The 24,175-nt window shown below is 56.3% G+C and overlaps 1 protein-coding gene across 1 annotated transcript; it reads right to left on the reverse strand.

Moving 5' to 3' along the window:
• Window positions 1-315: 315 nt before the first annotated feature.
• On the reverse strand, window positions 316-23,932 carry LOC116863105 (protocadherin-1-like). The gene is given in 6 exon segments (XM_032850610.1): window positions 316-1,966; window positions 4,118-4,337; window positions 9,460-11,655; window positions 14,739-14,870; window positions 14,872-15,602; window positions 23,743-23,932. Coding segments are annotated over 6 exon segments (3,714 nt in total). The 5' UTR covers window positions 23,783-23,932; the 3' UTR covers window positions 316-1,571.
• Between the last annotated feature and the right edge of the window lie 243 nt (window positions 23,933-24,175).

Consider the following 24,175-nt stretch of genomic DNA (forward strand, 5'->3'; position numbering starts at 1 on the left):
AGTCTCCAGCCTCCCAGCCTGGGCCCCTGGGGAGCTGGAGAGGTATGGGCCAAGGCAGTGGGGGGTTTCTGGAAGGAAGAGGGACTGAGGCTTTGAGATGGCCACAGTGGGAGATGAGGGCTCTATAGGATGCCCGTCACACCCTGGCCCCCTGAGGTGCAGGAAGGAATCCCACCTCATCATGGCTGACTGGGCTTCTCTGCCCCCCAATCTCCCCACCCCCTCCCCCAGGGGACCCCTGACCCTGGCAAAGGGAAGCCCAACTGGAAGAAGGGGGCCTGGAGCCCAGGGTGCCCTGAGGCAGCCCTTCCCACCCCCCTGAGATCAAGGCAATGGTGGTTTTACAGGCTGACGGGTCAGTCATGGCAGGGGCTGGGGGTTGGGGGGCAGGGAGGGGGCAGGGTGCAGGTTCCCCCTATTAGAGGCAGCAACCAGCCACCCCTTAAGCAAACCTTCCTGCTCCCAACTCACCCAACCAGGCCAGAGGCACAGTCATCCCACCCCTGTCCAGCTGCCCCCCACAGCCTCAGGGCCCCTCTGTGATGCTCATCTGGATGTGGGGGGGGCCAGCCTGAGCGGGGATTCCCCCCCCCCAGGGCACAGCACAACAGTTCCAAAAAAATAGAGATTTGTATTTTTAAAAAAAAATTAAATAAAAGCCCAGCTCTGCTGATAGGCGAATGTTACCCCCATCCCCACCCCCACCCACCCACTGTTTCCCTGGCCTGCACCCCCATCCCACTACGGCCCCAGGGGTATTTACAACATGGAACAGTAGAGGCCTGGGGTGGGGGCCACTGCGGCAGGGAGGAGGGGGCACAGGGCAGCCTCCCCCCACCCAGAGGGGTCCCCCAAGACAACACAACATCAACAAGAAAAGTTGCAAATCAGGCAGAAATGGGGACATCATTCCAAGGTCCTTATATACAGACACTGCATGACCAGCAGGGAAGGGGGGTGCCTAGATGGGATCAGGCAGGGGCACGTGGCAGGCAGGTGGGCGAGCCCAGGAGCAGTATAGGAAGACAAGGCCTCCGGCCCACTCCCACCCCATCCCCACCCCACCTTTGGTAACAAAAGCCCTTCAGGGAGCCCCTGGTGGCTGAGTTTCCTCTGGGAGTTCCCAAGGAGAGGGGCTCCCCAGTTCAGCCCTGCATCAGGGCTGGAATGGGGACATCCTGTCTCCACCCTGGTCGGCCATGTGGGAAACAATGAGTTAAAAGTGTGTTGCCCACCCTTGATTCCACCATCTGCCCAAAGTAAGGGGGTGCTCCCTGGAAGTCGAGGGAAGGGAGCTTAGTCATTATAGAGGAGCCCTCTTGGGCACCAGCTGGGGGGAGCCCCATAAAGGGGAAGAAGGGCTCCCAGGGGCTGGGGGATGAAGTGAGGAGAGAGGACCTGGACCCTGCTTGGGGGAAGGGCCTGCGTGGTCATGAGGCCAGTACTCACCCCACTTGGGGTCCTGGCTGGGAAGTCCACGCTGAAGGGGGTCAGGAGCAGGACCCTGGAATGGGCCCAACTGGGGCCTGGCCGGTGACTGGGGTTGGGTATGGCCACCGGCCAGAGGGGGCTCACAGGTAGATCTCACGCTTAGCTGTCTGGGCAGATGCCGGTGTGGCTGCAGGTGGGAAGTCCGAGGTCTGGGTCAGGGGAATTTCCTCCAAGGTGGCCGAGTCCTTGCAGGAATCATGGCTACTGTGGGAGAAGGCACTGTAGGAGGGCAGGAGGCGCACGGGGGCCGTTTTGGTGTTCCGGTCTTCCGGGGGGCTGGGGCTGCCGGCACCCACAGGCTCCTGCCCTCCTCGGTCCTGGTAAGGCACGAAGGTGGAGAGTTTGAGGGCGCTGCTCTTGGTCCGGCGGCTGGGAGATGACTGGCCCGGCATCCAGCACGTGTCAGAGTGGCCAAACTCGCTGCACTCCTGGGTACATGTGCCAGTCATGGCAACATCAGGCAAAGGGCGCAGGTCTGTGCAAGAGAACGGGGAGGACAGTCTTCAGGCAGAGTAACATTGCAAAGCTCCCTTCCAGGGCTTCCCATGGGCACCTCCGCCCTGCCTCGGGACAGGGGTGCATGCCCCTTTTGCCCACTGAGTTGGCAGGTGTACACACCCGCAAATAGACACACAGCCTCCTGCCGCCCACCGCAGGCTCTTCTCTCTCATACAGTCTACCCTGAAATAGATGCGTACTTCCATCCTCAGCCACCCTCCAGCTCTCCTAACAACACACCCACCAAATCTGCCCTCCGACAGGTGCACAAACACAGAACCCATCTACACCCTCCCTCATCTATCTCCAGACAGCCTTAAAGAAGCAAATCTATCTTTAGGGGTGAGGAAACCCCCATCCTCATTTAAGGGTCCAATATCTCTGTCTGTCTGTCTGTCTCTCTCTCTCTCTCTCTCACACACACACACACACCCCTACCCTCAATAGACACGACACACAAATCTATACTGGGCTTCTCCAGCCTCAGATGAAGGTGGGCAAATACCTTCCTTCTGAACCCCTCCCAAACCTCACTGTGCTCCCAGCTATCCTAGAACCCCACCTTACCCCAACACAGTGAGGCCTCCTTTAAAGCCAGGGAGAAGGTAGTGGGGAGTTCACATAGAAGCACACACTCGCATCCTCACAAGCACACTCATGCAACCCCTCCCCACCGCACTCCAGCCCCCTATGCCAACCACCGCCCCTGGCCTAGCCCCGGCTCCCTGCCCAGAACACCCACGGGAACAGGAGTTGGCCGCCTGACATCAGTAGCCAGTGTGGTTGCTGGGCAGCAGGGGTCTCCATGGGAACGGCTGGGCCAGGAGCACTTCCTGTCATAGTTGTCCCTGTCCCGCCCTTGCTCAGGGACAGTACCAGGTGGTGACCCTCCCTCAGGGACATGACTGAGCAGAACTGCCTGGGGCCGGGGCTCCCCTGGTATCACCCACCCTGGCTTGGCCTCCTGCCAGTGCAAGGTGAGGAGGGGACAGCTCTGTCATTAACCCTCAAAGCACCAAGGCTCTTCAGCTCATGGTTGGGGGACCCAACATGGCATAGAGCAGAACAAGGTCACTGGGCGGGCGGGGCTGGGTGCTGGGCCAAGTCCCACAGACCCCAGACCCCAGAGCAGCTCCCACATACCTGGCACTCTGCCTCAGGGCCTGCTCCGGCCAGCCGGCTCTGCGCGGGCACAAAAAGGACGAGACGGGCATGAGATAGAGCATGGAGGGGCAGGGTGGGGTGGAGGGCACTCTGAGACCTAGGGCCTGGAATGTTAGACAAGGGCCCTGTGCCTGAGGGGTGGGGAGTAGAACTTTTCATCTTTTGGGGGGGCAGTTTGGACTGAGGGAGAGGGCAAGACCGAATGACAGCTCCAAGCTAGAGAGTCTTTCAGTCCCAAGGGGAAGCTTCTTTGTTCTTCCCCTCCAGAGGCTACCATGGATCCCTTCACACACACACACACGCATATGCATCACACACACACATTTTGAAAGTGCACCCACTATCCATTCCCACACTGACCTCTGCTCTGGCCCAGACCTTCCTTCTGCCACCACCCTTCAAACCCCTCCCAGGCAGGCCTCTCCCCTCCCCAGACCTTCCCACTCCCTTCCCTCAGCCAGATCCTCTCTGGTTCCTCCCCTCAGGGGATCATCATACCCTCTTCTGAGCTCCTCTGAGCATCCAAGGGCCCCTTCCTTTTCTCAAGGCCCTCTGACCCCATTAAGGGACTGTCATGACCTCAAGGTTCCCTCCAGTTTCCCTCAGTGCTGCCTGAGTCCCTGTTCCCAGGAAGGCTGCACACTGTGGTGCCCAGGGCAAGATCTTCGGAGTCAGAGTAGCCTTTGCATCCCTGCCAGCTCTGTTACTTCCTCTGTCTTACTTTGGGTAAGTGACTCAACCTCTCCGAGCCTCACGTTCCCTGCACTTGTGAAGAGAACAGTAAAGTTCTCAGATCAGAGAGCAGTTGTGAGGATTAAATGAATATATAGCTGAAAGCACTCGGCTCAGTGAGCGCCGCTGAACACACAAGAGCTCAATAAATGGAGGCTATTGTCCAAGTCTCATCCCTGATCTCTACTCCTACCCATTCCCGGGGTGCCCTGTCCATGCTGAAGCTCCTCACCGTTCTCGGGGTGCTCCATCTCTCCTATGCTGCCATCGGGGGTGGTGCGCTCATAGTGGTCCTCTGGCAGAGCCAGGGGACCGAGTCGGGGTCCCGAGGATGACTTGCTGGATGGCGTCTCAGATTCCTCCAGGCCACTGTCATAGTAACTGTGCTGGGACGGGTCCTGCAGCTCTTGGGCCTGACTGGTGGCGGAGAAGGTGACGCGTCGGTGAGGTAACTGCGGGGAGAAGGAGGGTCACTGCTGGCAGGCCAGCTCGCCCTGGGGGGCCCACCACCAGAGCGACCCCCAGCCCCAGCCAGGCCCGCCCCAGAGCTCCCGGCCCCCCAGGCCTCAGCAGCAATGGAGAAGAGGCCCAGCCCCCTAGCATAGCAGCGCCCCCAAGAAAGCGCAGACCACGATGGAGGAGTCCCTTAATTCTGGGACAGCTCCCAGGAGAGCCAAGTCCACACACTGCAGGTCCCACCACAGCACAGGCCCCAGTGTTATTGTAGCCCCCAGGCCACCACAATAAGCCTAATCCAGTACAACCACTTGTCACAGCACAGCTTCCCAGTATCGGCACAGCCTTTAATTCCAGAACAGCCCACGCCAGAAGAGCACAATATCAGCCAACTCCCCTAATTCCAGCATAGCCTCAGTCAGGAGCAAGCTTCCGGATTTCCAGAACAGCTTCCTTAAAGCAGTATGGACTCCTCATTCCGAAAGAGCTCACCAATACCAGTGCAGTTCCCTAATTTCCAAACAGCACCCCTGAACTTCAGCTTCTCACCTGTCTCATTGCTCTTTAACTTTCCATTGCCTCCATCCAAAAGAGATCCCAGTGTCTTTCTGATCCTTGGTTCCCAGCCCTGCTTCGAGTTGCTGTAAGCAGCCTCAGGACTCCCTGCTGCGTCCCCTCCCACTTGAGCCCCTTTGTCCCCACTTCATTCCCCTCTAGAGAGGCCTGGGAGTAGAAAAGGTGGGAGGGGAAGAAGGAAAGGGAGGCTGGTAACAAACCGGGGCCCCTTGGGGGTGGGGAAGCAGAACAATGGAAACTCCCCCATCCTCCAGATCAGGAAACAGAGTATTAACTGTAGGGTACAGGGCCCAGGAGGACCTGGGCATAGGGGGAGGGGCCTGGCATCCATCAGCAATTAGGAAGGCTGGCCTCAAAGAGAGACTCCTTCTAGGAAATTGGAAGGAGCTTCTGGGAGGGGCCATGGCTCAGTGGAACCAGGACTTAGAAGCTTGTATGGGGGGTTGGGGTGGGGGTAGTGGAACTGGGACAGGCTGCTCCCAGCCAGCAGCCCTGGGTGCCTGCCTCAGGTTAAGGATTCTCCCAAGAACCTGGCAGCCTCAACTTGGCACTTGGTACAACCAGCCACCGAAACACCCACCTGGGACTGCCACTGATTTTGCTGCCATCCAGACATGAGGAGTTGTGGAGGGCAGAAACCCAGGGCCCCCAGAAGCCGGGGGATGGGAGCAGCTCAGGCCCAGGCCCTGGTGCTGCTGAGTCTCCAGGCTCCCTCTAATCCTCTAGGACTTCACTGGTGCTTTGTCTTTACTCTAAAACCCTCAGTAGGAGCTTATCAAGAAGGCCGGAAAAGGGGACCCCAGGTTTGCAGACCCATCCTCCTGATACCTCCTGATCCATCACAATCTTCATTCCATTCAAGGCAGCTGAGGTAAGCTGTTGGGAAGGCGGCTCAGAACTGCCTTCCCAGCTTGGCTCCCACCTTATCTTCAGGAATAGACAACCCTTCTCGGGATCCATGTTGTGATCCAAAACACCAAGGAGTCAGGGTGATGACAGATGAGGTCCCCACAATTGACCTGGGGCTGGGATGTGGTAAAGGAGTCTCCAGGAGGGGTCTGCGGGCAGACTGGTCGTCCAGTGCTTCTCTTCCCAGTTTTCCCCAAGATGGTAGCTAGCGGCCTTCCGTCCCCCAAAAACTTACACCTGGTCATCCAAAACTTGTCACTTGGCCCTTTTTTCCTATGATTTTTTTTTTTTCTGTAAAATGGAAGGTTGGGCATCCTCAACTCTAAACATTCCCTATAATTCTATCACTATCATATCTTAAAAAGCCTAGATCCAAAATCTCTCTGACGCTGGTCCTGAAGTTCTAGACATTTGCTGGGTATATTTCCTATTGGGTGTCTCTACTAACCCTTCAGATTCAACAAGTCTGAAACTCAATTCTTCTTTATCTTCAATCACCTTGTGTATGGGCAACAATTTAGTCACTATGCCATCACCCAGACACAGAAGAATGATGTACACCTGGGACTCCTGGGAGCTGTCATACCCATTCCCCCAAATCCCTACCCTATATCCAATCATCCTTTGAGTCCTAGAGGTCGTTTCTCCCCAAGTTTAGCCAAATCCACCCATCATCCATTGTCCCCACGGCCACCGTCCTTGTCCGGACCTTGGAGTTTCAATCCTGTACATTCACCTCTACCCCATTTATAGCCACTACATGCTCTGGTGAACTTTCTAAAACTCAGTTCACCCAAAACTCATGAGCTTTCAGGGACTCCCGTTTCCCATTAAGGAACTTTTGGCCAGGCATCTGTGCACTCTACAACCTCCAGTTCTTCCCATCTGATCTCTCAGCTCTCTCCTATACCCTCTACTCCAGCCCTGATGCTCCCCTTTCTGCCTCTCCCTGTCCCCAACTTGGCCATGCTCACTCCTGCCTCAGGAGCCGGCTCACTCGGCTGAACCTCCTGCCCAACTCCTGCTCGTCACTGAAGAGCTGGCTCACGTCTGACATTTTCCCTCCAGCAACCCACTCCCATGTCCTGTGTGGGTTTTCCCACACTGTGTTCCTCAAAGGGAGGGGCACCACCGTCAAATAAATTTTGGAAAACCCCGAGTTACACAAAGTTTAACGTGTCCCCCACCTTTGTTGCAGGTGTTGCAGAGCCTTTAATAGGCTAATGTGATAGCGCATCTCTTACTCCGCAAACGGACTTAATTAGGGGACTCCTCTGGTAAAGCATTATGGGTAACAGCAGAATCTGGAAATCAGATTTCCTGATGCTTTGTGTTTGAATTATGAGTCCAGCACTCACCAGTTTTCCCTCCTGGAAAATGAGCACTGTAATGACTTATGTCACCAAGAGTTATGAGCTTTGAATGAGCTAATTCACAAAAAGTGCTGAGTATGGTACACTGCACCTTGTGTTAAGGACGAAAAAATAGTAGCAGCTAGTGGCAGAAGGAACAGTGGAACAAGCTGGGAAACTTCACTAAGGCATTTCCCACTCCACGTTTAAGAGGCTCAATTGCCTCATCTTTTCACATGTGTTATCTCTTACGAATATGACCGTGTCCCCTCAGGGTCTGGTACCATGCTGATCACACAGTGGGAACTTGGCCTATGTGTTCTGATGAGGACAATGGTGTTGTGGTTTGGTTGTGTCTTAATGTCGAAGGGAGGTGTTCATGGATGTGTTGGGTTGCAGCTGAGTAAGGGATAATCCCTGGGAAAGACAAAGCGATGAAGAGGCTAAAGGAATAGAAGAAAGAGCGACCCGGTGGCAGCAAGGATGGGAACAGAAGAGAAAAAAATCGTTGGTCAGGAGCTGCTGGCGGTCCCCCTAGAGATGCTTATTTGTCCAGAAGAAATGGGATGCAACTAGATTTCACTTGCCCCTGCCCCACTCCTCCAAAGCCCCCAGGACTGTTTACTTTGGGGGTACCCCCAGGGCATTGGGGAGTTTGTGGATGGAATCAGAGAGCTGGCGCCTTGGACCTCCTGGGAGTGTCTCAAGCCACTTCAGTCGCCATGGAGACATGTTGCCTCTGGCCTCAGAGACTCCCCCAGGACCTGAGGCCTCTCACCCAGGCTTTAGCCCCAGTGCCCTGCAGGCACAGCCAGAGACAGGGCAGACCTAGGACAGCAAGAAGTGAGAGACGGAGAGAGAGAGAGTGAGTGAGAGCCAGCAGCCTAGGGTAGCTAGAACAAGGAGCTAAAGGAAGGGAAGGGAGGATGGGCAGGACTAGGGTCCCTCAGCTTAAAGTCAGAAGGGAGCACCCTAAGAGTAGGGATCCAGAGCAGGCCAATCCTAAGAACTTGAGGATTCCCTCCCCCTCCCTGGGTCCTCCCTCCCAGTAATCCAGGCTGGTGATCATGGCGGGGACATGCAGGGCAGGACCCAGTAATTGCTGGGCATTGAGCGATGCTGGGATGAAAAAGCTGGGAAAGGGACTTGGAAAGATCTTGCCCCAAGGGAAGGTGGCTGGTGTAATCAAGGGCTTCTCTGTCTTCACCTGAGGTGGGCGGGCTGCAATTCACTCTTACCAGGTGTTCTGGCCCAAGCTCGGCCAGGGGCTCCTCAATGTGAACAGATTGGAAGGGTGAAGCCCCAGTCAGTGGACAAAGGGCAGGACCTGGGTGCCTCTCACTTGAGTGCACCTGCCCTTTCTTGGGGAAGGATGTTGTTCCTAGTGAGATGGCCTCCCAAACACAGAGTGAGAGGACACGTTGTCAGATGGGATGATGGTAAATGAAGATAGGGCTGGGGTAGAGGGAGGTCTGGGAAGTAGGAAGGGGCAAAGAGAAGGGATAGGGAAATTGGGTAGGGACCTAGGGACAAAGGGCCATTTCCAGTCTCTCTCACTCCTTCTCTCAGTTCCAGGAAAATAAGAAACCAAAACTCCAAAAATAGAGAACTTTATTGTCAGGGATAAGTGTTTGGGACTGGGGAAGGGGAGCCAGGACCCAGCCCCAGGAGCCTGGGGTGGGGAAGAGGCTAACACAGCACACACAGAAGGCACAAATAGGGAGGCCCCCCCTCCCTGACAGAGCCCTACCCAGTTACCCAATAGGACCCCAGGTCTCCCTGTTTCCCTTCTAGAGAAGCACCAATAGGTGGTCTCAGCTAGAGACCCAGCTTTGGAGTAGACTTCATCTTCCTTTCCCTTCCCCCCTTCTGCCTCCACCCCTTCTGCTCATCTGCCCATTAGCCCCCACTGGCAAGACCCAGCAGCTGGGTCTAGTGTCTTGGGAATTGACAGTCACAGGCCTCTCCCAATGGGGAGGGGGCAAGGAGGAGAATGCCACAGAGCACACACCCTCCCTCAATTTTCACTCAGTCTAACCCTCTGTGCCGGGGCAAGGCAGCAGGGTCATCACCAAGGCCCCAGCATCCCCAGATCTTTGGTCCCACCTCCCACCACTGGCTTGCGTTGGCCCCTATGGGCTGAGGAGCGCACAGGTCTGATCCACCTGCCCCGCACAGGTCTGATCCACCTGCCCCGTCACTCCCATACCTCGGTCCAGATGGCCCCGTGGTAGGGGTGGGGTAGGGGCCGGGGTGTGCTGAGCCGCAAGGGCTGGCCTACCTGCTTGCTGGGGTATTTGGGGGGGTTGGTGCGGTAGCTGTAGTCGGAGTACTGCTCAGAGCCCGTGGATGTGGTGTCACCAGTGCCCACAAATGTGTTTGCGGGTGGCAGGTCCTGCACCACTTGGTGCTTCTTGGAGGCAGAGGGTGACTGGGGCTGCAGCTGGATGGAAGGCAGTGGGGAGTTCGAGCGGTAGTGGCGGCCCAGGTCAGGGCTGCCCGGCGGGTAGTTGAGGGGCAGGTGGATGCGGGGGCTGTCTCCAGGGGCATCGCTCATCAGGTTGAACTTGAGGGATTTCTGCAGCCCAGCCTCATCCTCATCCTCCACTGGCTTCACAGGCTTCGGGGACTTGCTCTTCTTGCCTTTGCCTTTGTTTCCCTTGGAGGCTTTGCTGCTGGGCTTGGGGGCATATAGATCCTTGGTTTCCTTCTTGCCAGCCTGGTAGCCACTCTTGGCCTCCCGCTGCCGGCAGTAGCGCACAAGCACTGCCAGGGCAATGAGCAAGGCCACGGCCACCACACCGGCCACCACTCCAAAGAGGATGTTACCACGTTGCTTGGAGCGCTCATATTCTGGATCCCCAGCGATATCGATGTCCAGTGGCGTGTCCAGGCTGTGGCCCAGCAGGGTCTCCAGAAGGGTGCGGTTGGCCAGGGTCTCATTGACGTAAAGGTGGACCAAGGCCGTGCCATAGCGCGGGGGCTTGCCACGGTCACTGACTTTCACCACCAGGCGGTGCAGCCCGTGATGGCGCCGCTCAATCTCCTTCTCAAGGGTGATGGCCCCTGAATGGGATCCAATCTGGAAGAGTCCGTAAGGGTTGCCACCAGCGATGCTGTAGGTCAACTCCGCATTGACCCCGGAGTCAATGTCCTCGGCTGTCACCTGGCTGACCGTCTCACCAAGACGTGTCTGTGGGGTCAACAGCTGGTGGGAGGTGTTGGAAGGGGCGGTGATGAAGGGTGCATTGTCATTCTCATCCAGCACGTTGATAGTGACACCCACATACGCTGAGCGAGGTGGGACACCCCCGTCCACTGCCTTCAGCTGGAAGGTGTAGGTGCTCTGATGCTCCCGATCAAAGCTCAGGCTGGAGAGGATGGTGCCTGTGCCATTTTGGATAACAAAATCACCATTGTCCTGCTCCACCGTGAGCTGTACCCGGGCGTTGTCCCCTTTGTCCCCATCAATGACGGTCACCATGCCCACTGGACTCAGTGCTGGCATGTTCTCCATCACTGAGAAGTTGTAGCCACTCAGCATAAACTTGGGGTCATTGTCGTTGCAGTCCAGCACATTGACAAGGACGGTGGCTGTGCCCTGCAGGCTGGGACTGCCCCGGTCAGCTGCCACCACCTTTAACTCGTAACTATCCCGCTGTTCCCGATCAAGGGATGTCTTCACCCGGATCTCTCCAGTGTCAGGAGAGATGGTGAAGAGGCCCTTGGCAGCTGGCTCTGGCTCCAGAGAGTAAACCAGCTCCGCGTTAGAGCCTGAGTCGGCATCGCTGGCAGTGACTTCGGCGACCACTTCACCTGGCTTGTTGTTTTCTGGGAAGGCAACCTCAGTGACACTCTGGGTGAACACAGGGGCATTGTCATTGACATCTACCACCTGCACCTTGAGGGAGTTGGTGCTAGAGAGCGGGGGGTTGCCAGAGTCCACAGCCACAATCTCTATGGTATAGTCTTTGACCTTCTCGTAATCGAGTGGAGTGGTGGTCTGTAAGAAGTACTTCTTTTTGCTGTCACTTCCCGTCTCACTGGCCTGGCGCAGCTGGAAGGGCACGTCATTTGCCACCACACAGGTGACAGCTGCGTTCTCTCCCTCATCTCGGTCAGAGACCTGCACCAGGGCCACAGCTGTCTCCTCTGCCACATCCTCCGAGATATTAGCCATCCCATCTTGATGGGTCACCAACCCTATGCCCCGGATCTCAATGGTGGGGGCGTTGTCATTCATGTCCTTCACAGTCACCACCACTTGGGCACGGGCACTCTTGGGGTTGGTGCCTCGGTCCTTGGCGAGCACGGAGAAGCGCAGGGTACTCAGGTCCTCGCGATCCACGGGGCCCTGCACAGTGATAAGTCCAGTGTTCCTGTCCAGTCGCAGAAGACGCCTCACCACCTCAGGCGCCTGGTGGAATGTGTAGTCGATTTCTGCGTTGGCGCCTTGGTCCGAGTCATTGGCCTTCACCTACAGGGCAGCAGAGGAAAACAAGGGAAGCCGGGATGGGTTAGTCTTGGGATAATGGGATAGCACATTAAGGAACATGTGTGCTGCCTTTGCAATGACCATGGCAGATACAATTCGTCTAATGTGGCACCCTTTCCAAAAGCAACACATAGACCAACTGCCCTTTTCCCAACCCCGACACAGGGCAGACAGTACTGATCTCGTTCCCTGAGGAGCACAGATGCAGCCTGCAAATCTTCTGCTGTGTTACAAGAAACTAGCAGAGATGGGACAGCTCTGCTTACCGTTCCTGTACTGGTGTGCCCCAATCTGGGGATGTAAAGCCAGCTAGCAACTAGGGTAGCCCTTCCACCCAATTAAACGGGACTTCAACCTTTCCAAAGAGCTGGAAAGGTGTGGCATGTCTGCCTGACGTGAGCACAATACCCATGTGTGCGCGTACATGTATTCTGAGACGGGGGGTATGTGTGAATGTGTGAGAAGGTATGTGTTTGTGCATGTGTGTGTTTGCGCACTAGTGGAGACCCAAATGCCCACCTGGAGGCCCCAGGGGAGGGGGCTTCGCTCGAAAGCAGTCACGTAGGGATATGGGTCAGAAGGAGCTGGCAAGGCCATGGCTCCCTCAAACCGGGGAAACCGGTTTCAGCATCTTCTCCTCTGGCTGGTGCTGGCTAGGCACCAACTTGAGGAATCTGGGCAGCTGAGTCTGCGGCCGGGAGGGAGGGGCTGGTGCGGGCCACAGAGCCTGCTGGCAGCGGGCTGGGCTCCCAGCATCAAACAATGAACTGTCTGTCCCTTTGCAGTGGGCACGCCCTCCCACGCCAACGCCGACGCACACTCGGCCCAAGTCTATACAAACACTGGTGGTGATGGGGCAGCGGGAACCTGGTGGGAATGGCCATGAGGTACCACTGGTAAGGGAGAAGTGGGTGTGTGTGGGGGAAATGGGGAGGACAGGACAGGTATAACCTGGCAGAATCTCTGAGAAACACAGCAGAAGAGTTCTGGGTTCAAATCCCAGCTCTACCACTTCCTAACTACGTAACCTTGGGCCAATTACTCCATCACCCCAAGCCTCAGTCTACAAATGTATAAAATGGGTTAATAATAGAACCTATTTCATAGGGCTGTGGTGAGAATTAAATAATACTTGTAAAAATGCCTAACACTGCCTGGTATGTGGCAAGCGCTCCCTAAACAGCATTTATCCCTCCTTTCATCCACCCATCCACCTGTCCATCTCTGAAAATCAGTGCTAACACAGTGCTAGGCACCATGTCTAGTGGAGCCTCATACCACTGCTAGTCTCCTCTCCTTCCTGTTGGGAACCAGAACTTGTTCAACAGTGGAGACATCTGGGCAGGGCATCCTAGTTATTCTGGGCCTTTTTCACCTCTGTGAGAGCCAAACTGTTTCTTCTCCTCACCCCGCTGTCCCCAGTCCATCTCTCTGTCACCTACCTTTCCCTTGGGATTCCCACTTCTCCCTGTCTCTAGACTGCTCACCTGGCTTCTTACCCACCTCTCTTACCATCTTACCTCCCTTTGTCTCTGTGACTCTTCACTTCTGTCCCTGTTTCCCTCCCCGCCTTGCTCAGCTCTTTCTGTGTCTCTCCCATCCTCTCTTTTCTGCTCCTTCTCAAACCCCATCTCTGCCCACTCTTCTGCTTCGGCCCACTGGAAGGGGGTGTAGCTGTTACACACACAGGATTCAGAGTTTGAAGCCGGGCTGTTGTACACAGCCAGAGTGGGATGTGAACACAACAGCTGGGGAGACCAGGCATCAAGTTTCCAAATCTCTGTGGGCTCAGTTTCCCATCGGTGAAATGGGGATAATGCTTACCTTGAACTGTGAGGATTCCATGACATAATACACATAATGTGTTCTGAACAGTGCCTGGCACCCAGGCTGTTATTATTCACCATCTCCGACTGTCTGTCTCCCTTTTCTTCCTCATACTCCCTTCTACATGTTCAAGTCCACCAGCCTCTAAAAAAAAGCCTAAAACTCCTCCCCACGCCCCACTTCAGTTTGAGGACATAGAATGAAGGGTTTCCCAGGACCATAACGGTGTACAGGGCAGGCTGAGCCCTCCTCAGCTCCCTCACTTCAAAGACAGACAGCTTCAGCCCAGGGGGAAGGAGAAAGGAGCTGGGGCTGGCAGGAGGCCAGGGCTGAGATGACAGCGGGAGATACGCCCACCTGTCTGCAGGGACGCTTTCTTTGCTCCCTCCCAGGCCCTGGCCCCACCAAGCTGTCCAGCCCCTGGGGCAGTTCCCATGGAGAGGGGTGCTGAGAACTTCAGCAGAGGCAACCGACCCCCCACTGTGCCAAGCACCCCATACTCACGAGCACCCTTGCCTAGGGAAGGAAGCTGGTGTACAGAGAGGCATCTGAATGCAGTTTTCTAGAACTCTGAGGACTCACTTGGCTCAAATAATCTCATCTGACTGTCAGGGAGAAGCAAAGAAAGGCTCTGTCCTCTAGCTTCAGGAAAAGTCTGGTCTGGCTAAGGGGCTGCTGGTGGGGAAGATATTCTCATCTCTGGAGAGAGAGTGTTCTTATTCCAACTTGGCTGGCCTCGCTGGAGTGGAGGATATCATTTGACTTGGGAGGGGGTTTCACTTCTCCGAAGTTTCTCCAGTTTGAGTCTGATTTGAGGATGAGGGGACTACTATTCCTACGCTGTCACTCTCACTAAGTAGCTTTTTTTTTTTTTTAAGATTTTATTTATTTATTGGAGAGAAAGCAAGAGAGCATGAACATGAGTGGGGAGAGTGGGCAGAGGGAGAGGGAGAAGCAGATTCCACACTGAGCAGGGAGCCCAACAGGGGGCTCGATCCCAGGACCCTGGGATCATGACTTGAGCCAAAAGCAGCTGTTTAACCAACTGAGCCACCCAGGGGTCCCTCACTAAGTAGCTTGAGAGAGGGAAATAATATCACCTGCTGGGATAGGAAGGTCTCACCAGATCACAATACCCTCGCAGTTTACCCCTGAGTGAAGGGAACTCTCACCAGCCCTGGCCAGGCTCCCATTTCCTGAGGTGGGAATCCTGACAGTTAGATGGAGGGACCTCTCACCTGGATGACCGAGTGGCCTATGGGGCTATTCTCGGACAGTTCAGCCTCGTAGGAGGGCCGCTCGAACTTGGGGGCGTTGTCGTTGGTGTCAAGCACAGTGACGCGCAGCAGGGCACTGCTGGCGCGTGGGGGGGCTGCCGCCATCCTGCACCTTGATGGTGAGGTCATAGGAATCCCAGCGCTCCCGGTCTAGGTTGCCCATCACGATGAGCTGTGGCTGCTTCCCCTCCTGGTCCTCTGCCACCTGAAGCCCAAACAGCTCCTGGGCCTCAGGCCCGGCCTGCAGCTCGTAGGATGCAACACCGTTGGGGCCGGTGTCGCGGTCAGAAGCCACCGGGATGGGGAAGAGTGAGCCAATGTTGGTGTTCTCAGGGATGGGTAGCGTGATGACTGGTGAGGCGAAGTTGGGCGTGTTGTCATTGATGTCCTGTACCTCTATCTGGCCCTCTAACAGCCGGGGACTGCCGTTCTGCACGAGGTCCGTAATAGACACCTCAAACTCCAGGATGCAAGGCTCACCAGGGAGCTGGTTCTGGCATTCACGGAGCCCCTCGCGGTCAATAGACGTCTCGGTGGTGAAGATGTCTCCCGTCTTGCCATCCACCCGCAGGTATGGGGCGCCTACCTCTAGTTTGTACAGGTGGCCCACGTCTGGAAAACCATAGTCCGCAGCAAGGCTCCCAATGAGGGTGTTGGGTGGCTGCTCCTCCAGCACCTTGTACACCACCCGAGTGGCATGGCCTGGGGATGCCGCCAGCAGAAGCAGCAGTGCCAGCGGCAAGGGGGGCAGCAGCAACCGTTGCCCCCCGGGGCCTGGGCTGGGCCTCGGGGGCCCCATCCTGGCAGGATCTAGAATCAGGAGGGCTGCAAGGAGAAGAGGCAAAATAGGAGGTCAGCTGGGAAGAGGAAGCTGGCCCTGAGGGTTGCCCAAGCCAGGCCCTGACTCCCCTTCTGCCATCTATACACTATCCCACAAAGAGAGCTCAGCCCCAGCCCAGAACCCCGATTCCAGAACCCAGAACCCTGAGTTTCTCTCACAGCTGGGTGTAGCAGCAATGTCTGCCCCAGCTGGAGGAGCCGGTAAGGGCCCAGAACAGGTCTAGAGTAGCTCCCGCCCATGGAACGCCCTGACCCTGCTGACACTCCCTCCTCCCTGCTCTCTCTCCTGTGCTTTGCCCAACACCTCCTTCTCACCAGCATCTTGCCTTAGTCACCCATGGTAATTACCCTGATACCGAGATATGGAGAGACAGCAAGTGGAAGGGTAAGCCCTTAAGCACCCCCCACATACATGATAGGAAAGAGATACAGGCACTCTTTATGTTCCCCGGACCCCATGCTGAGGGCCACTCAGGATGGCTGGAGGGAGTGGGAAGGCTTCTCGTTTCTTTTCCTTCGGAGATGCTGGTCAGTATATGCATATGAGATATGACATGTCAAATCCCTCTTTTCTGACAGTAATCACCCAGATTGCCCAATGCCCCCACCCCCATGAAGGGTCAGCTTAAACTAGGCACCCATCAAGGCTTGGAAACAGAGCTGAAGTGTAGGAGTCAGCCACCCCCGCCCCCAAAGCACACTGCCCCCAGCTCTGCCCCCAGCTGGGTTCCCAGGACTCCTCCTCCTCCCTTCCTGCCCTGTTTCCACCAGGGGTGGGGGGGGGGGAAGGGGGAGGGAGACACTGACGGGTGTGTGGAAGAAGAGTGTAGAGTTCAAGATTGGGGTCAGGACTGTGGTCAGGGCTGACTCGCCCTGGAATTGGCATTGGGAGCTGCCCTAGCCTGTCCTTAGCAACTGTGAGCCCAGCAGGTCTAACTGGGATGGTGCTGCCAATGCCACCACCAGCCTGTTCCTGACCACTCCCCTCCAAGTAGGCTCCCAGGCTCTCAGTAAACATCTGGCCCCTGTCTCATACCTTGCCCCTCCCCCTTTGACGTGTCCAGTCCCATCTCTGACGGGTTTCTCTGTGCCCACCCCCACATCCTTCCAACTGGAGCCCTCTATGCCATAGCCAGCCACAAGCTGCGCCCTGATCACCCCAATAACCCACTTCTCCCTCATCTCCCCCACCCCCCAGCTTTGAGGCAATGCACCTGCAGACCCCAGCCAGCCCTGCTGCTGTCCCAGTCTGGATCCCTTCCTTCTCTCCAACAAAACCATGGCCAGCCCCTCTATTTAAATCCAAAGTCAGGCCCTGCATTTTCAGCAGAGGGCTCAGGCTCACTCCCCTTCCCCCACCTCCCCACTTGCACCTGAAATACCTGACATCCTCCCCCCCTCCCAGGAAATCCTACCCATCCTTGTCAGAGACCACACCTACCCCACTGAAGGCAGCCCCTAATCCAGGAAGCCTTCCCAGGCCTCTCCAGCCTGCTGTGACCTCTCCTTTCTCCAACTCACAGCCACTATTGTCTGCCCTAGTCCCAAGGCAATGAATCACTGAGCTGCCTGGACCCCGCCCACCTGCCAGTGTTGTTCAACCCCAGTACTGTGCACCTATTCCTGTGTTCTCTGGTTCTCCAGACAAATGCCAGACTTCCTGAAGGTAGGGCCAGACTCTCTCTACTCATTCCCCTGCCCCAACCCACACATGTTCACAGAGCTGGGCACCATGCATTCAACAAATGTTAATGTGCACTTACAATGTGTGAGGCAATCTCCTGGGCACTGGGACACAGCAGCATACAAGATAGACTCAATGTGCTATCATGGACCTCACAACCATTCTAACTCAATGACTATTTGTCATTTTGTTTGGTTGTAATCATTTGGCACATGGAAGGAATCAGGGTGGAGAAGACATCAGACTATCCATTTCCTGGATGCTGAGCAGGAGAACAATGATTTAGGGCCTCAGTTTCCTTATCTGTAAAATGGGAACAAGGCCACCTATTTCCTAGGGAGTTTGAGATCACATGGGCTAAACACCTAGCGCATACTCTAAGTACTCAACAAATGCTCCCTCACAGCACTTATAATTGAAGTTATGTAGCTGTTAGATGGGAAATAATTTGTCAGTTGTCTTTCCTACAAGATTGAGCAGAGATGAGAGCCTCTGCTTTGTTCCTACAGCCTCAGGACCCTGCTCTGGACCTGGCATACAGCAAGCACTCAGTAAGAGTTCCTGAAAGACCACTGTAGCTCTCAGGTTTAGCCTATCCTGGCACTTTCTGGGTGGTCACTGCTTATTTCCTTGCCCAATTTCCTTATTCCATCAAGAACCTACGGGCGTCAAATTTAATCCTTCTCTCTTTAGGACCATAGTTGACTCTCAGCAAATGCTCAGTGAACACAGATTCCTTACAAAGTCGAACACTTCACTTCTTCACATAGCACTCCCAAACCACACCTCCTCCCTGGTCTCTCCCTGCCAGTAAAGTGCCCTACGCGTAAGAGGCTGTTATCAGATTAGTGTGGTGCTTGTTCCTAGTTGCAATCTTAATCTCTTTAAAGGAAGGAAAAATTTATCGAATGCTCCAAGTGGATCCACCCTCCAGCCACTATCCATCTACCTGCACAGATCTGGCACAAGGCTCCTCTTACTTCTAAGCTCCAACCTAAACGCACCCCCGGGAGGACGGTCTCCAGGGAACCTCATTCCCTTCTGGGCACCTTAGCCTGCCTTCCTTCCATCTTAAACACAGAGTGGGTCACTCCATACACCAATTCCACGCCTAAGTCTTGGCAGGGTGGGGGCTCTATGGGAATTACCCTAAACCTGACACAGGAGAAATAAGGCAGTGACTGCTTGCTTCCCTCACTCTCTCCAGAACACAGATTTTTAACCCTTTTAGATCAAGCCCCCTTTATGAATTTTATGAAAATGGGACAGACTTTTCCAAGAAAAATGAATGCTCACAAATTTTGGCTGTAAATTCAGAGGTCTTGGTCTGACAGAGTCAGGGTGACTGATTTGTAGCAGCTCCAAGAGCTACAGATTAAGCCCATTCTTCCACCTCTCAGGCTCACAACCCAGGGCTCTAACCCCTCAGGCCTCCCAGGCAGCACACACACTAGAAGCCCCCCCACCCCATACACACTCTTTTTCTGTCTCACTAATTCACCCTGTCACCCTCAGGACATCCCTTACCTCCAGCCAGCAGAGGAATCAGGAAAGGATTATGGTGTACAACTTGGAGTCAGAAAGAGGACCACAGAGAAATATCCAAGGCCAGGAATGTATGGGGAAGAGGGTGTTTCCAGGAGGTAGGAATTTGGGGGAACATGGGTTTGGAGGGGTGGCTACCCAGAGTGAGGGCAAGAGTTGAAGAAGGTTGAAGGCCCATGAAGCACCTAGAATGTTCCTTTAAAATGAGTATTATCTGCCCCCACCAATTCTGATTCTGGGGGAGGGACCTGGAGAAACCCCCAGGCAGTAGAGTGGAGGCAACAGGACGCACTATCAGGAAAAGACTAACTCTTGAGATGTGCTAGGTCCCTGGAGTTGAGAAAGAAGTGCAAATTCTACTGTCACCTTTGCCATCATCATCACCGTCATCATTGTCATCATCATCCCAGCTAACACTCCCTGAGATTTTACTCCATTTACATACACTCTCCATTCTAATCCTCCCCACCCTCCGAAGTGGGTACTTTATTATTATTACACTGCTCCCCATTGTGCAGATGATAAAATTGAGGCTCAGAAAGAAACACGAACTGTCTCAGGTCACAGAAGAGTAAGCAGAGTCAAGATTTGAGAAATAAGAATGCCTCTTCTCATCCAGAGTCTGGGGAAAAGGCTGGATGGGGGGGAAAGAAAATCCAGAGAATTCTCAGAGGCTAGAATATGTTGGCCGAGTAGCCCCCCACCCCCACCACCCCATCCCTGCGCTGCCAAACTTGCCTGGCAAGGAAAGAGAGGGCTTAGGGTTCAAGGGCTGTACAACCCCAGCCTGAAGCTGTCCCCTCCCCCACCCAGAGGCCCTGGGGATGCAGGGACACAGTCAGAGGAGCCAGGAGCAGCAGTGAGGTAGCCCTCCCTTACCCCTGCCCCCACCATCCCTGAACTTTGCCCAGGTATGGTTGCTTATGGAGAGTCATTAGTCTTCAGGCACCTTCTGAAGCCATTAGCTTTATCTGCCCTTGCCCAGGCCCTGGCTGCCTTCCTGACAACGGTGTCCCCACCTCTGCCCAGTGACATAGGCACCCAGGTCCCTGAGAAGCAGAGCTGCAGCTCGCACAGTGACTCATTCTTCTCAGGCCTGAGGAGAGCAGTGAGGTGTGAGGGGACAGAGTCCAGGGAGGGCCAAGGAAACCGCCATCTGTGTCAACATGTTGGAGAGGGGGAGAGGACAGCAGTGAGGGCTCACCCGGAACCTTCTTTACCAGCCCACCTCAGGGACCAGGGTCCACTTTCTGCTGAATGCTAAAATACCCAGAGGCAGCCATCCACATCCCAGTGACCAAGTCAGCTGTGAACACCCCCACACCCTTACCCCTGCCCCCCGCACTGTTGCACAACAGCCACTGCCACCGTGGCTACAAAAACCAAAGGACAAAGCCAACCTCTGGGAGAGTAGGGTAAGCCTTAGTGGAGCTGTGCAGAGTGGGGCTGTGCGGAGTGGAGCTGTTCAGAGGCTTCCCACAGTGAACATGTGCATGGTCCTCAGCTCCTCTCCCTGCTCTTGCACAACCCTCTATTAGCATCTGCAGGGCTTCTAGGCACCTGCATGCTTGAGTCAGAATGTTGGGGATCAAACCCTTGCTCCACCACTTCCTAGCCATGTGACCTTGGCCAGGTGGCTTCACCTTTCTGAATCTGCTTCCAGATCATGAAATGGAAATAATCAGTTCTGCCTCTTGTTAGTTATTTGGGAGATGAGATCCATGGCATTCAGATCTATTATATTGTAAAGGACCAGTACATATATAAAATAACTGAACAGGGCTTTTTTCTTTATAAATTATTTTTTAAATTTTTAAAAAAAGATTTAATTTATTTATTTGACAGAGATCACAAGTAGGCAGAGAGGCAGGCAGAGAGAGAGGGGGAAGCGGACTCCCTGCCAAGCAGAGAGCCTGATACTTGGCTCCGTCCCAGGACCCTGGGATCATGACCCAAGCCGAAGGCAGAGGCTTTAACCCACTGAGCCACCCAGGCGCCCCATGAACAGGGCATTTTATTCCCAGCACCAGGCACACAGTAGGTGCTCGCTGGTTCAGTAAGTAAATGAACCCATCCCCTGCTAGTTGGGAAGACCTTGGAAGACAAGGGTGGTGTGTGTCTTACCACTGTGTGGCATCCTCACCCCCCCACTATGGGCCCGGGCAGATAGAGCCAGCAGGTGCTCAAGACATTGTTGAAAGAATCTCACCCTGCAGCACCAGCCATCCTTGTTCAGGGTAGGGGCAGCCATACCATCTCACAAGGGCCTCCCCCATGTCCTACCCCCACCACAAGGCCCTCTCCTGGTGCTTCCAGCCCACTCCTCCCAGCAGTTAGCTCACCGTCTCTCTCTAGCCCAGATCCCCTGACCAAGTAGCCACACTAGCAGCCCCTCTGCCAGGAAGAGGCCAGACCAGCAAGACACCCTCTTCCAGCTGAAGTCCCTCTGGGAATCGGCTTGGGGGAGAGGGGAAACTAAAGGCTGCCAGAACTAAAACCAGATCTGCTCCCCTACTACACTACCACTGCCCGTCTTCAGAGGCCCTTCTCACCCCTCTTCTCTGATTCCATTCCATGCCCTGGTCTAGTTGTAATTACAGATTTCAATCCTCCTAGACCTCCACATCAAGAAAATAACGCCTACCTCTAGGCTGTCACAAGCACCTTCTAAGGGCACCCTCTTTTCTGGCAGCTACGGAAGGTTGGCTCAGAGCAGGTAATGGTAGGCTCCCTCTGTCTTTCAGCACGGTGTCCTGGACTCTGTGGCCGCTGGGGCAGCCCCTGTCTACACCGCTGTGGTCAGCGGGTGCTCCCCGCACACACCCAGAGCGTGGGCGTCTCCTCCCAGAGGATGCAGTAGTGTGTGTGTGTGGGGGGGGGCACTGTTCCTCCACCAACCTCGGACTCGGGCGGCCCCACCCCCACCCCAGCGACACAGGCCTCCCAGAGCTCAAGGCGAGGTGGGGGTGCGGTGAGAACCTTGGCCAGTAGGCCCCCTGCGCCTCCTGCCCCCCAAGGGCCGCTACGGGGAATCCCTCCTCCACCGCATCTCGGCCCACTGCCTAGGGTCCACAGCAAGCGAGCATCCGCGGGAGCCAAGCGGCGGGCGCCGGGAGGGGGCGGGGAGGGAGCCGGCGCCGGAATCACAAAGCTTGGCGAGCCAGGCCGGGTGGGGACATTCTCAAGAAACGGACCCTCTCACGGCTAGCGGAAAGGAGTCTTTGCCCCGCACTCAATCCTCAAAGACCTCAACGCTACACCGAATATGTCCAGCTAGAAGAAACAGTCGCCAATCACTGCTGGGGAAACTGAAGCCAGAAGTCTGGGCTCCCGAGGGTAGCTGAGTCCACCTAGCCTGCCAATTCTGCTCCAGCGCGAGCCGAGATCTCCCTTCGGGCCCCAGGGCTTTGCCGGTGCACGCGACTCTGGCCTACAGCGGGCACCTGGCGGAAGGGGCGTCCAGGTGTGTGAGGGATACAGGTGTGCGGGACCCAGGTGTGCTGGGGCCCCAGGTGGCTCTCAGAACGCAGCTAAATGGCCCGAAGAGGGTCGCAAACACCTCCTCAGGCTCCACTCCCTGCAAAGGGACCCACGGCCTTGAAGCCCAGGGGAGCCGGGATGGCGCGGCCTGCTAGTCCAGCCAGTTCCGGGAATACCCGGCCGGCCCGGCCCCGGAGTGGGGGTGGGGGAGACGCAGGCGGGGAAGCCGGTCCGGCCAGCCCCCAGGGTTCCCGCGGCGCTGATAGTTACAATAACAGTGTCGTGATTAAGATGAAGGGACGCTAGGGGCTCGCCCGACCGCCCCTCATCTTCCCAGAACGCAATCTGGCCTCCGAGGGAGAGAGAGCGAGCGTGTGTGTTTGTGTGTATAGGCTGCAAGGTGTAATGTGACACTGTTGGTGTAAGGTGTGTGACACCCAGTGTTAAGATGTGTGAAGCAGTGGATTCTGTGTTCTCGCCCGTGAGGCGCCGCTGTAGGTTCTACTTTCTGTGTTAGGGTGTGTGCTGTCAAGGCGTGTGCTGAGACACTGGGGTTGTGTTTATGTGGGTGCAGGGTGGGGGGGGAGCAAGCGAGACCTGTGTTGTGCATCTGTGTTCTGGCCAAGGAGTGGGTAACATAATTCATGTTAGGGTGTGTTCCTTAAAGGAATATGTACGTGCGAGGTTAGGTTTTGAGTGTTCATTTGCGAACTGTGGCCGCGACTCTCATACATGAGGGCACGGGATTGTGTTTGTGTGTCTGTGTCGCCAAATGTCACACTCGGTTGTGTTCTGTTGCTCTGTTAGGGCCACGGGTTGTGTGTCCGTGCTGCTGAGTGTGCAGACGCCGAGCTAGTGACGGTGCCCCAGTGGGCGCTGGTGTGCGGGAGGTATGTCTGTGTGTGCACATATGTACGGATGTATGTATGCGTGTACGTATGTCCGTGGTCTGGCCCTCTGGGTGCCCGCGGGGAGCTGGAAGCGCCTGAGTGATCCGATCTGGTCGCCCAACAAGTGTGTGTGTGTGCGTTGTGTACGAGGGTCCTTGCCGGCTTCGTCCCCCCCTCAAACTGGGGGTTGCGCGCTTCCCCCAACCACCTCCATTCGGCGCGCTCCTGGAGTCTCCTTATTCCCTGTGGCTTCAAACGCGCAGGGGTGCGGGACGCCACGGCAGAGGTCCGGTTCAGCATCCCCTCTCCTCTCTCGGTTTCTCGCCACGGACTTTGGAGACCAGGGTGCCCCGACCTCCACCCCCGGTCCGAGCTCCCACCGCCCCCACCCCAGCCCAGCGCGCTGAGCACCGCCCGGGCCCTCGTGGCCTCGCTCCGCTGAGCGCCCCTCCCTCAGCTCCCGCCGGCTATGGCCGCTCCCGAGCGGGAGCCGCCGCCGCTGCCTCCACCGCCACCGGATCCTTACCCGCCTCGGGGCAGCGCCGGCCGCCGGCCCTGCTGACCATGAGCCGCCACCGGCCCCGGCCCGGGCTGCGGCTCAGCACGGCTCGGGCTGGCGCTGCGGTTCAGGCTCCGGCTCCGGCTGGCTCTGGGCACAGCAGCCCCGGCGGCTTCGCGTCCGCGCCGCGCTCCCGCTCCGCGAGTGTGTGAGGCGGCGGCGGCGGCGGCGGCGGCGGCGGCGGTGGCGGCGGAGCCAGCAGCGAGCAGAGCGCACAGCCCGGCCCGCCCCCCCCCCCCCCCCTCCCTCCTGGCCCGCCTGCCCGCCTCCCTCCCGCCTCCCCGCGCTCCTTACCCCCCCGCCCCGGCCGGGAGGTGGAGCTCGGGACCGCTCTGGTCCCTCTGGGAGGGGACCCCACGCACCGCTCCCCAAAGCCACGACCCCTTCGCTTTCTCCTCAC

Source organism: Lontra canadensis, unplaced genomic scaffold (genome assembly GCF_010015895.1).
Source record: "Lontra canadensis isolate GAN:19392208 unplaced genomic scaffold, GSC_riverotter_1.0 scaffold528, whole genome shotgun sequence".
Classification (NCBI taxonomy): domain Eukaryota; kingdom Metazoa; phylum Chordata; class Mammalia; order Carnivora; family Mustelidae; genus Lontra; species Lontra canadensis.